At 37.8% G+C, this 13941-nt stretch overlaps 1 protein-coding gene across 1 annotated transcript; it reads right to left on the bottom strand.

Moving 5' to 3' along the window:
- Nucleotides 1-4: 4 nt before the first annotated feature.
- Nucleotides 5-13433, bottom strand: LOC126372064 (DNA repair protein RAD50). The gene is made up of 22 exons (XM_050017588.1): nucleotides 13069-13433; nucleotides 12802-12985; nucleotides 12467-12652; nucleotides 12027-12240; nucleotides 11684-11775; nucleotides 11340-11549; nucleotides 10332-10501; nucleotides 9870-10018; nucleotides 9334-9448; nucleotides 8972-9208; nucleotides 8430-8588; nucleotides 8022-8135; nucleotides 7505-7702; nucleotides 6811-6957; nucleotides 4086-4301; nucleotides 3334-3494; nucleotides 2809-3043; nucleotides 2210-2416; nucleotides 1609-1805; nucleotides 1372-1476; nucleotides 493-609; nucleotides 5-418 (listed from the first exon to the last, which is right to left on the bottom strand). Exons 1-22 carry the CDS (start codon nucleotides 13321-13323, stop codon nucleotides 172-174), a joined length of 3915 nt encoding a protein of 1304 aa, XP_049873545.1. The 5' UTR covers nucleotides 13324-13433; the 3' UTR covers nucleotides 5-171.
- Between the last annotated feature and the right edge of the window lie 508 nt (nucleotides 13434-13941).

The following is a 13941-nucleotide window of genomic DNA, read 5'->3' as shown; positions in this document are numbered from 1 at the left end:
GAGGTTATAAAGAATAGAAAAGTTTAATTATCATAAATCTCTTACAATTGTAATATTCAAGACATTGAATTATAGGTAAGGCAAAGCCTTCTTAATTCTTACACTAAGAAAATACAAACTTTAAACTTAAAAATTATAGGGAATGGCTAAATTCACCAAATGTATTACAGTTTAGGAAAACCTAATTCTCTTGATTCTGGATTTACCATCTTCATTTCTTGATACTTCATAGTAATGTGTAACTTTGTCTATGTTACCGAGGGATTCGATGAACTCCTTATCGTGCGTAATAATAATGAACATGAAGTTCTTTTGTCTCATGCGCTCCTGCACTATTTCACCCAGAGCTGAGCAGAGACTTCTGACATTTTCGTGGTCTAAATTGGTTGTAGGTTCATCAAGTGCTAAGATTCCAAACCTGTAACGAGAAATTGAGTAAATCAAAACGTTTTATTAATTGTCTATTGTACTGTTGTATAAAATGATAAATACCTGGAGCTAAATGTTTCGGCGAGAGCCAACCGGATGATTAAGCAAGCCAAAACCTTTTGGCCGGCACTGCACCTTCCTCGCATGTCTATCTCCACACCATTCTTACATTGAACGACTCTAAAATAATAAATATCATAAGAATGTTTTCCTCATTTTTGGCATTTTTTCTGGTTATATATTTACTGGAAAATTAAAGCTAGTGCTTCTAAGTCACACCACATAACATTCGCTCTCCGCAGAGGTGACTGTCCACTAGTGAAGTTAGGCCACGAACCACTCCCTCGGAAAAACGGCGTAAAATACTTGGGATTCCACCTCGACCGACGGCTGACCTGGAGTGAACATATCACTCATAAAAGAAACACCATTAACAACCGTTTCCGGAACTTGCTTTGGCTGCTTGGCAGACAGTCAACCTTGTCGCTTCGCAACAAAGTCATGATTTACTGTGCTATCCTAAAACCTATCTGGTTGTACGGTATAGAAATTTGGTCAACTGCTAGCAAAAGCAACATTCAACGCATCCAACGTGTACAAAATAACATATTTAAAACAATTTGCAATTCACCCTGGTTCACCAGAATGGATGAATTGCACAGCTACCTAGAAATGCCTACTGTCGCTGAAGAAGCACAGCAGCGTAAAACAGTACACAAGGAACACTTGGTCCACCATCCTAATCCTTTAGCCAACTCCCTCCTATCCTCTTGGGACATAAAAAGACTGAAACGTGCGAATGTACTTACAGACTAATGGACAATGCAGTGCTGGCTGTATAGTTCAAAACAGTGAAAATAACAGAACAAATCTGATAATAGTCTAGCGACTGATGGCAGATAACAAGGGAAAAAAAAAAAAATATTTACTAATAATACTTGCCTGTAATCATATTTACGACGGTCTGATTCTGTTGACATGCTACCTTCAGTTTTGATCTCAATGTAATCTATATCATTTCCTCTATAAATCTTGCGCCACATCTCCCTGTAATAATGTTAACGAATAACATCTTTCATCATTATAACATACCAACAACAGTTTTTCACTTACAGAAAAAAACAAATTCAAAATTTATTTAATGTAAAGCTTATATCCTGAGACTCAAGAGCAGCATACCTAATGATGAGATTGATATGCTCCATCTTTTCTCTGTGGAACTCCATGAGACATTTCTCGAGCGCCACAGCATAGTTCTGAATGTCCTTATCAATAGTTTTTGTCACTTGCAACTCGTAGAATTTTTCCCTGAATTTCTTCTCTATGTCTTTATTTTGAGATTTCTTCAGTTCATTTCTCAATTGTTTCAGTCTTTCCTGTAAAGAGATATATGTCAAGAAGTCCCATTATCAAATACTTATAACCTTAGCATAGAGCAACACGGGGCTCCAAGAACCTTCATCTAACACCAAAATCGGTTAGCGACCTTATGACCAACCACCATGGTTAGGTTTACCGTTTCAGGGGATGAACTTGCTATACCTACCGTTATAACCGAAGTCTGCTAGTAGGCCTAGGAGTAGTATACTAGCTATTCCACGGTAGTAGCCTGCCCTTCATTGCAAAACCATAATCTTCCAAGCTGGAGTCATTAGGCATTTACTAGCTTAGCTTGCACCAATTAGGTCACATCTTTACTTACCGTGTGTGATTAAGGTCAATCGCGAAGTTATTTTTAATAAAAAATGTGATAGGTACACAAAATGTATATACACAATACCTGGTACCCCTGCATCAGTCCTTCGTTCTGCGCCTTCTCTCGGAACAGCTTCGTCTGCTGCGTGATGAGAGGCCCTTTCTCTTCCAACATCTCCGTGTTCACTCCACTCAACTTCTCATTAATCTCCGCTTCCTCTTTGGCACAATTCTCTATCTCTGTTTGAGCTTTCCTCAACTTCAGGTTATCTTCTAGGTCGCGTTTGTAAATCTGTTACGGATTGAAAATAAACGGTATATGGTAAACGGTATATGGCATAACCTGGTCAATAAACGATGTTTAGAAACATGTGAAAGAAACTAGTAAAGAAGTAAAAAAGGTGTTGTTTTTTATCACATGGATCCACTGATCTGTATATTTCACGCCAGTGCATGGATCTGACAAATCAGAAATGATATATGTGTCTAGGCTGCGCGCAAGTTGTCACCGCCTGAGGTATGCGAGCGGTTAGGAGGGGGGAGGGGGCGGCGGGGCTGGGGCTTACTAATTGGCGGATACAATCCGCCAATCAGTGCGTGTCTACGTCTCCCGTCCCGGGCGGTGACAAGAACTAAAAAGAACACGAATATTCAATCCATTCAAATTGGAACATGCATTCCTACCTCTTGTTTAGCGAGTTCATCTTTCAAAGTATCAATTCGTTTTGTGAGTGCGTCCCTGTCGATCATGATCTGCTTCTGTTTCTCCATCAGTTTCTCATTAGCTTCCTTTATCTTGTCCATTTCGCGCTGGATGTTCCTCTCTTTATGTTGTCTGATCTCAGAGTCAATAGACTTCACTTTGTCAAACGAGTTGACTATGTTCTGTATGGACAAGTTCTTCAATTCAATTGAGCTCCTGCAAAGAAGTATTTAAATATAATTCAATGGTTATTCTACTCTAAGTCTGTTCATCAATCATCATCGTGATTCTGGGAAATAGTTTGGCCCTAGCTTTACAATCAGGAGTAGTGACTATGTGCAAACCCATTTCCCGACATATACCGATAAAAAACATTCCTTCTGGGGCAGACCGGTAAAAACAGAAAAAAAATCCCCTGTAGTAGCAAGATTATAAAGGTTGCTTTGGATATTTACGAAGAAAGTATGCGAAAAGAAGTAAAAAAGGTGTTGAGTCTTGGTTCATACCTGTTCTTATTTACAATGTTGTTCTTCTCACTCTCCTTTTCTCGGAGTTCAGCCTCGAGCGGCGCGACACCGTCTTGTAGTTCTTGCAGTTCTTTCACGAATCTCTCGCGGTTCTCCTCGATTTGCTTCTTGTTTTCTTGCAAGTTCACAATTTCTTGCACCTTTTGGAATAAATGTCAATGTTAATAAAAAGGTAAGGTAATAACAATTATAGTTCCTATTTTCTATAGATTGGTGTGGCTGCAATCATTACATTTACTCGAATTTACGTGACTTGACGCCAATATAAAACAAGACTTAGATGGTCTCATCGAGCAATATGAAAGGTGATTTCACAAAAAAATATGATGTGTGTGTGTGGAAGGCGCAAGGACATTGAGCAATAATCCTCGCGCATTTTTGTATCTATAGGGTTATATTCATATGCCAATTCTTCTTTCTAATTGCTCTATAATGCTCGGTCTCTGATCTAAAAGTTGCCGAGCCGAAATCGAAATCGGACCCCCTTAATATCCCAACTCTACTCCTTATAAAACCATACTTTTAAGTAAGTACCAGGTATAAACCAGAATTATAAAGTCCAGGCTTATGACGGTTCTGCGTAAAATCTATATCACAAAAAACTAAAGACTGGTCTAAATCGTATCCGGAGATTGTATGCAAGATAAAAAAAACATTCATTCGTTCAGCATTCGATGCGCCATGTACGCGCAAATGTTCTGATAAAGCTTAAAGTAAGTATATTACTCTACCTTTTTCTGTATATTGAGCAGTTCCTCTTTGATTTTGTTTTTCTTGTCGGCCATCTGGCGCATCTTCTTGCTGTGCTGGTTCAGTTTGGACTGCGTGGCCTTGATGCGCGCCTTCAGCGTGGTTATCTTCTGCTTTAACTCTGCTTGCTTAGCCGTCGCCTCGTCCACAGTCATGTCCATCTCTACACCTTCGCATTGCGACTTTGCTGATTCGAACTGAAAAGAAATGTCACATGGATCCGATTCAAATTAAACTTTGACCAAGACTAGACGCAAAAATAAAAATTTTAACAAAAAAAAAACCGACTTCAAACGCAAAACTAAAAAGCAATAAATAAATTTACTTCGCACAAAGTAATTAGTACGTATTTTCAATTAGTTAATTATTTTATAATTCTGAAGCCGGTGCCAAGGAAATGCTACAACGAAGTACCGATTCATATATTTTTCAATACTGATTGTTTTGTAATTTTTTGTTTGACATTGTTTTGTAATTGCTTTGATATAGGTATTAAACAATATTGTGTGTACATAGTAATTTGATATTGTAGTAGGGTTGTTGTAGCATTTACTTGGCACCGACTTCAGAATTATAAAATAATTAACTAATTGAAAATACGTACTAATTACTTTGTGCGAAGTAAATTTATTTATTGCTTTTTAGTTTTGCGTTTGAAGTCGGTTTTTTTTTTGTTAAAATTTTTATTTTATTTTATGATTTTAAGTGATGGTTAGACCGAGCAAGGATGCAGACAGACAGATTTTCTGATTTATCATCATCCAGCGGCTTCCCGCGACCTTCACCAGATCGTCGAAGGTTCTGATTTATATTCATATATAATAATATAATATATTATTAGTAGTGATCACAATTATTATTGATGAACATGTTTACACACACACACACTCACACACGCGCTAACGCACACGAGCACACGCGCACGTACACACGCACACACACAGATACACGCACACACACAGATACACGCACACACACAGACACACGCACACACACACACACACACACACACGCGCGCGCGCGCACACACACGCACACACACACACACATGTGTATGTGTACATACACACATGTGGTTGTCAGTGGAAGCTGCTATCATACACACTCACGCATACATATAGATACAGTAGATTTCGCGTGGTTCGCTCGCTGCTAAAGCAGCTCGCGTGTCCTGTTTATTCGAAACTGTCCCTCTTCGTATGGCGGCCATCTTGTTTTTCCGCCACTTTGTTCTTTTTCACCGGCGACAGAATTTGACCAAGATTAAAATGGGTGTCGTGGAAACAAACAAAATCCAGGTGCAATAGGTTTGCCAGGCCGTAGGATGTCTCCCTGATTGGGAGCAGTTTTCAAAGATGACGTTCCGATCACACGCCTATACATCATTTTTACCCCCAAGACATTTTCTGGAAAAACAAAATTTTGTATGGCGGCCATCTAGTTTTTTCGCCATTTTGTATTTTTTTCACCGGCCATTAAATTCGACCAAGATTTAAATAGGTTTCGTGAAAGAAAAATTGGTTCAGGTGTGATAGTTTCGCCAGGCCGTAGGGTGTCACCCTGATGCGGAGCAGTTTTCGAAAATTGGGAAGTATTTCCATACTTAACATGACGATCCGACCACAACCCCGATATATATTTTATATCCCGAGACATTTTCTGAAAAAACAAAATTGTGTATGGCGGCCATCTTGTTTTTCCGCCATTTTGTTTTTTTTTTACGCGCTATGGAATTTGACCAAGATTTAAATAAGTGCTCTGAAAGAAATATTGGTTCACGTGCGATAGTTTTGCCAGGCCGTAGAGTATCTCTCTGATGCGGAGCAGTTTTTGGTGATCAGAAAGTATTTCCGTACTCTACATGACGTTTTGAGTAAGCGCCCCATACATTATTTTTACCCAAACGGGCTTCTTCCAAAATCGACAAAATTTTGTATGGCGGCCATCTTTTTTTTCCGCCATTTTGTTTTTTTGCACCGGCGATTGGATTTGATCAAGATTTAAATACGTTTCGTGAAAGAAAAATTGCTCCAGGTTGTATAGTTTTGCCAGGCCATAGGGTATCTCCCTGATGCTGACCAGTTTTCGAAGGCCGGGAAGTTTTCCCGAAGCCTAAAGATCGATCCGATCAATATGACTTTACAAACGCACTAGTCGCTCCTACGATTTTTGAAAATTCCCCTCCATTTCTCTGGTCTTCCATCATCAGATCCTGACTTCCTTGACATGGGACCCCCTTGGGTATATCTCCTTTCAAACAAAAAAAGAATTATCAAAATCGGTTCATATACGACGAAGATATGCCCGAACAAACATAAAAAAAAAAAAAAAAAAAAAAAAAATATACGGTCGAATTGAGAACCTCCTCCTTTTTTGAAGTCGGTAAAAAATGTCCTACATCTACTGGTCCAACTACAGTAGTAGTTCAGTTTACTGCCTTTTACTTGGTAAGTCACATCGTCAGCTATAATGAGGTGAGATATTGGTCAAACCGGTGCCGGTCTTGATTTCCTGCACAAACTTGTCTAGCAGCAGCATCTGGCCCTGGATCTGCTCGGTAGTCTGATACGTCACTAAGCACGTCAGCAGCGTTGAGTGATGTCACTCATCATCACTTCAACTCACTGGTCATCACCAGTGAGTGACCACCACTTACCAGATGAGATGGTAGTCAAACTCGAACCTAATTGCAATATAAACACTCACATCTCTGGTGGCGGTCTTGATCTCCTGCACGAACTTGTCTAGTAGCGGCATCTCGCCCTGGATCTGCTTGGCAGTCTGCTGCTTCTGCTCCGGCTCCTTCATTGACTGCTTCACTTGCTCCATGGCCTCTTGCAAGTCTGAGATTTTCTACAACACAATTATGACACAGTATTATAATCCAGGGTGTTGCTTATCAGCGAGGTACAGTTGCGCACGAGTTAAACAGGAGGATTATGAATGTAAACAACTACGGGCAATTGAAGCGCTCAGTTCAGTGATATGATTGCGAATATTAAGACAGTTAGGAGTAGGAGACAACTTACTCGCAACTATAGAAATCCGTATTCAGATTACGAAAGTCCTGATATTATTGACGCAATTTCATTTCTAGCAGTGGGCATTTCAGTGCCTTTTAGAGAAAGTAGAGTACTACTTTCTAGGAAAGCTGAAGGCAAGAAAAATCTCATCACACTCCAAATAAAACCACAGCAGATGTGTATTTAACACTAATGGCCCTAACTCACTGGCGTCACCAACGGTATATTGTGCGGGATTCCGTTGGCGGCATCACATTGGTTGCGCAATTAGGTGAGGGCACCCTCTATAAAACTGCATACATTTTGTTAGTAACGCTACCATGCTGTCCTACTGAGGTAAGGTCGTAACAGCTACAACAAATTGCGCAGTTCCTTACCTTATCAACGTCGCTAAGGCGTGTTTCCAACTGCGGAATGTCGTTTTCTTTGAGGCTCGTTATCTTCTCATTGAGTGTCTTTAAGCCTAGCAGCTCATCTTTCTTAGCTGAAGTTCTTTGTAGTTCCTCAGTCACTTCCTCCAGCTTTGCTGGCACATTCATCACTTGAGAGGTTAGATGGGATATCAGATCCGTTACCTACAAAAGAAGCTTTATTTCATCAAATTGTATAAAAGATACTTTTCAGACGTAACTATAAAAACAGTTTTTTGTTGAGTATCATGCTGTATTCTGGCGTTCTAAAGATAGTGTCGTCCTTTACTTAAATGCAAGAAAGAGATAGAACTATGTAGTCTAATTCATGTTGAAGTCTGTCAAAACCAGCACCATTGAAATATTATTGGTATCAATCTTCTGGAGTTTTAGATACAAGTAATCTATAGTAACATAGTATACACGAATGCATGTAATATCAAGAGAGATCTCATAGAATTTCACATAGCAAATATTTTTTTACCTCTGTTTCATTTTCAAAGCCGCGGTTACACAGTGGACAGCAGCTGTTATCTTTTAGTTGATTTTTGTATTTAGCGAAAATGTGCATCGATGACTGAAGGATATTTTGTTCCTCCTGTGAAATAGAATAGTATAATGATGATTTGTAAGGAGAGAGGGAGGTAGGATTAGAAAGAGGGGGGAAAAGGAGATGGCGATACTTAATTATATTTAGTTTACTGAGCAGCTACTTGTTTGTCTGAAGCTACATTAGAATTGTCACAGTACTGATTCTTTTATTGAGACAACCTCACATTTAGCCACTTTTATCCATGGCCTCTGGATATCGAAAGAATCTGTGACAAAAAAAAACCGAATGGGATTAGTTAACTGGCAAAAGTTATGTTATAGTTTGGACAAGAAGACAAACCTGTAGTTTTTCAACAGAGGAGGTGAGTTTCGAAAGCGTGGCCTCATAGGTCTGCGTACCGCAGGCCTGGTACATCTTATCCTCTGCCTTGGTCAGTTCACTGCGACGGTCTTTCAGCATCTCTCTTACATGGTTGCGCTCCGTCTCCAGTTTTGTTAACTACAAATATAAAATAGATGTTTTAGAAACAAAATATATGTATACTATCTTACAAGTGTGCAGGTAAGTGTTATTTAAATAAGTTTAAGTATTTGTCAGGCATTTTAAAATAATATTTAATCACCGCGCGCGAGTTTCAGCGTACAGTCTACACCAGTGGTTACTAACCTTTTTTAACCAGAGACTACATTGACTTAATTTTTGTTGGGGGACCACAAGGTTAATAATGAACTAGAAATGTTTAACAATGAATTATCTGCGCTTGCATCTTCCGTAGAAGTTCCCAGTCTAGCAGTCTGAAACCACTGGGTTTTAGACTAAATAAATACTGATTTATCCGACACATAGACTATAAGACTAGACCTAGCGGTGAATGATCTTACCTCTTTATCATTAGCCTTCAGTTTTTTCTTCATAGCATCAACCTCTCCCTTGACTTTCGCTTCGAGTTTGTTTACGGACATAGCAAAGTTGCTCACTGGCATCTCACCAAGGATGTCAGTAAGGGCTGTTCTATGTTTGTTCTGCAGAACGCCAAACTGCTTCTCTTTTTGCTTCAATTGGTCTTCAAGGAGATCCCTTTCTTTCAATTTTGCGCTATGTTTTTGTAGTTTCGTTATCTGTAGAATAAATTGTTACTTGAACATATTTATAAATGAAACAGAACTAAATATTGTCATAAGAAAAATAAGTAAAGACCAGCGAGTGTGCAGCGAGTTTATGAATGAATGTAGGTACATGTTACCTTTTCTGCGAGTTCGTCGCGTTCCTGTTCATGCTGATCCAGAACTTTCTCGTCCTCATTGATCTCTTGTTGACACTCCTCGGCATTCAGTTCACTATCGGCCTGTTTATATTCTCTGTGGATAGGAATAGTTAGTCAATATAACTTTGTCTTTTCTCTCATATCTTTAGCTTCCCCTCTGGATAAACGAATTTATGTTCACGACAATTATGTTACTTTTCATACAAACATATATGATCCATTGCCTTATTTTTGCTAAATACATACTCGATGTCATTACATTACAATAAAGTAAATGGTTCGATAAAGTATATTTGTAATGCTGTTGTTTATTACAGTTTTCTTTACATTTGCTTGAATTACATAACATATGCTCATGACTATATTCATGAATTGGGGTAGTTAAGAGGTACATCCATCGCAAGGTGAACTACGTACCCACACCTCACTGAGCCTTCTGTTAGACCAATGTGATAGTTGGTGAGCCGTATCGCTGTATCTTAAGTTACAGTTATTTCATTTTAAAAGTAACTTACTCTTCCGCGTCGTTCAACTTCTGCTCCAGCAATTCGAGACGAGTTTTGGCATCATGCGCATCCGTTATTTGCTTCTCCAACTTATTGATATCTTTCCTCGCGGTCGCTATTTCCACCTCCTTGTTAGAGATCTTCTGCTTGTGTCGAGTCTGAGTATAATAAGAAAGACGTAAGTGAAACTCACGCGCCCACGTACTCTTAAGTTATTCTACATGATCTGGTTCGGAAAATATTCTACTGCAGATTAACATATTATTACTACAATTCCCAAGGATTAGTATGTCATGATTCTTCATTGACATGGCGAAGAATGAACTATCGAAGTAGAATACAGATGGTACTATCAACAATACAATTCAAATAGCATTCAAAAGATGGAAATCTTCCAGGTAGGTGTTTTAAAGTTTAGGAGACAATGAAAATAGTATAATAAATTGTAACATACTAGTTATATCTACTTACAAATGCATCGCGGGTTTCGTTCACAACTTGCTGGTATTTCTTCTCCTCGGCGTCGGCAGCTTGTTTCATTTCTTTTAATTCTGCCTTCAAGCTCTTTACTTTGTCAGTTAAATCTGAGATGCCCTTTTCAGCTTCCTCGTTAGTATCAATAGTTTCTGGCGTCTCCAGGCCTATAGAGTTTGTTTTGATATTAACGTGGCACTGAACAATCAAGGTACAATAAATTTGAGGACATAAGCAATTTTAGGAAACTCCATAAAATCATGTCTGTAATTCATATTGGGGAAGGCACAGCCCAGTTGATAGACAACTTGCAGCCACTCTTAGCACTGGTGTTCACTCTACGAGAGGCTTCATCAAGCGGTAGGGATAGGTTACAGTAGTCTAATAGTAGGTTGAGTCGTCCCATGATCATGGCACTTGCAACAGTGTTGAAATATCGGGAGTCTCATATCCCTCATTAACGCGGTAATAACCCGGTATTATGTGTTTTAATAAGGTTACAGTATTTATTGAGGATCATGAAGTAGAAGTGATTTGATTATTAGTTACTAGAGATGTGCTGAATATTCATTTGGTATTCAGTAATAGGCACTACGACCGAATATTGGGTTATTGTGCCGCATATATTCGGTATAATTTCATCGCGCGAGAATATAATTACATTAACCACATTCACTGATCTAAACAATATTTTATAAAACCATAGAAGTTTGTTAGTCTGATCGGTTAGTAGTCCGAGAACTGGTTATTTTGCTTCCTCATATGGTTTTAAGAAAACTAGACTCTCTTTAGGGATTTACCATAGATATAGCGTGAAACCAGGTAGTTCAGCCAAATATTTGGTTCGGTAATAGTCGAACCTTTTCCATTGGTCACTGATTTTATGCAGTGACTGATGTTTAATTCCACAATGGAGCAGGGTGAAGTATACCACATATCCTGATTTAGGGGAGGTTTGTGAGTCATGAATGCTTTTTATGTTATGATGCAGAATTTCAAACTTACCAGCAATTTTACAGGTCTCCACAATAACTTTGTTTCTCTTATCAATTCTCTCCTGATTTTGACTCTCAAGGAAGATCAGTTTATTGTACTTCATTTCATTGGAGGTTTTCTCATTGGCGATCTTCTCCTCATCCTTATTAAAGGAAGTAATCTTCTTATAAGACTCTGTAAGCTCCTTCTGTTTGGCTTTCCCAGTGGATTCATAGTTACCTTGAGTAAAGAAATTAAATAATACAATAAAATGATGAAAGTATTGTTCTATATGTAGAGAATTTGCAAAAGTTTAAAAATTACTCTTAAATAATGTAGTAAAATGTCTGTACAACTTTTAGTACACCACTTACTAATATTTCCTTGCAATTCCTCAAGTGTACCCTCGAAAATAGTTTTGATTGCCTTCTTCAACTCTTCTTCCTGAGTTTTGTTGTGTTCAAGCCTGGCGAAATATATCAATTAATAAATAACACTTTTAATAACATCCATTTACATAATTAAAGTACAGATTTCTTTTTAACTTCAGTTATGGGGAAGGTTTTTATAAGGTCATATATTTAGTCTTATTTTATTGTGTGGGTTGTGAGGTGTATTACCAACCTCATGTCTACCCTGGTGTCAGGGTTATTATACTAAGTAGTTTATCATAAATTCATGGTCAAACATTTATTTAAAAAAAGAACATTTTCATACTTATTTTTAATCTTATCCTTCTTTGATTCCCACTGTACAAGGTTCTTCTGCAGTGTCTCAATGGCAGTGAGCTTCTCAGATATTGGCTTCAACTCCTGGTTCAATTCAGATATCTTCAGCTCAGTTTCAGATATGCTCGTCTCTGTATTGACTACTTCCAACTTCCTCTTATCTAATTCCTGCTTCTTCTCAGTCAAGTGGGTTACTTCCAGTTCTGAGATTTTTTTGATTTAATTTAGGCTTTATAACATTTCTTTTGTGTATATTGTAACAGTAACAGAATATCCATAGATGTGACTTAAGTATTTTTACAAGGCCTTACATAATTTACAAATAAATAAGAATATATGCAAAGCAAATGATTTCAGATACATTTTGTCGAACAATGGCTTTAATTTGATTACAACTTAATAAATAGAGTAATACTAATAAATGCTTACCAAGAAGTTTTAGATTTTGGATATAATCTTTTCGCAACTTCCTCAGGCGATCAAAGCAGTCACTATATTTATCAGCATCAAAGATTTCATCAAAGCGTTCTTTTACTTTTTTACCCTCGTCAAGAGGCCAGCTCGAGTCTTCTTGGTGGCAGAATATTACGGAATTCAAAATAGCTTTTGATACACCTGGAATAATTTTGTAAAGGAGTTTTGATTACTTTTACTATTGTTAGTATGGTCACATAATTTATTTATTTATTATAATATGCATTGTTTGGTATTTTAATAAGAAAAGGCAGTGAAGCAAATTCTTAAGAGAATAATACTTAACATACCTAGTTCTTCGTTCATTATAAAATCCAAATCAGCGCATCGCGAAGAAATATCCTTTGTATTTCCACGCTCATCAATCATAGATAAAAATGAATCCAATGTTTGAAACTTGGTCTTCTTTTTTGCCAATGCAGTGACTTTCATCGTCCTCGATACTTCAAGTTGCTTGTCTTTCGCATTCATGATCTGCAACAATAACATTGGCGATCAATTCAGTACAAAAGCAACAATGTACGCTAAAGCGTGGCGACATAACAAAACTGCCTTACCTTGAGTTTTACTTGCCCTAGCACCTCTGTGGACCTGTTTACTTTCGCATCATGTACGAAACATTCATTTCGGCTACCGGGAGGCATCTGTCCCGTAATAGCATATCGCAAACATTCAATGATTGTTGTCTTTCCACATCCATTTTGTCCCAGTATGAGGGTTAGAGGCTTCTCAAAAGAAATACGTTGTTCATCGTTTTCGTCGGGCCCAAAACTTCTTATGCCCCTCACAGCTAACGTTTTTATATCAGCCATTCTGAAGATACACTTTAAAGAATTGTTTTATTTCGCGCCAAGGAAAAATAAATCCCGAACGTAGATACCGGCAGCAGAAGGCGGCGGCATCAAGAGAAGAGAAATGCCAACAGTGACGTCACAAACAACAAACTGACAGATAATCGATATTTCCTTTGAAGTTTAATCGAATGCATTTCAAATACATATTATGAAATCGATGTTTCACTACTACATAACTTTTTTAGACTTTTTTGCTGTTTATATTGTGATAAAAAATATATACGTTTTACAAATTAGATCAAACTTGCACCATCTTTTTCTTTTCGATTACAGAATTTAATAAATCCCACTATTCCCACTACCTATCTTTCTACCGATTGATTATATTCTATTAGTTACTGCATGTTATAATAATTTATTTAAAGTGCTGAGTGCAGAAATCTTTAGTGAACTAGCTGTATCGTAAAATAAATATTCTTTTTCTTATAAGTTCCGTTCGGATGACATGGGATGATAAGTTCCGATATTTTCATTATGCTCGCTGTGATTAATATTGGTTTAATAGAATAACAAAGAAAAATGTTCAAAATCATGGTGTTTTCATTTATTGCGGGTACAAAAACAAAACAAAATAGG

Source organism: Pectinophora gossypiella, chromosome 13, assembly GCF_024362695.1.
Source record: "Pectinophora gossypiella chromosome 13, ilPecGoss1.1, whole genome shotgun sequence".
NCBI classification, from domain to species: Eukaryota; Metazoa; Arthropoda; class Insecta; order Lepidoptera; family Gelechiidae; genus Pectinophora; species Pectinophora gossypiella.
Note: the sequence above shows the minus strand (reverse complement) of the source record. Positions and strands in the feature narration are given on the sequence as shown.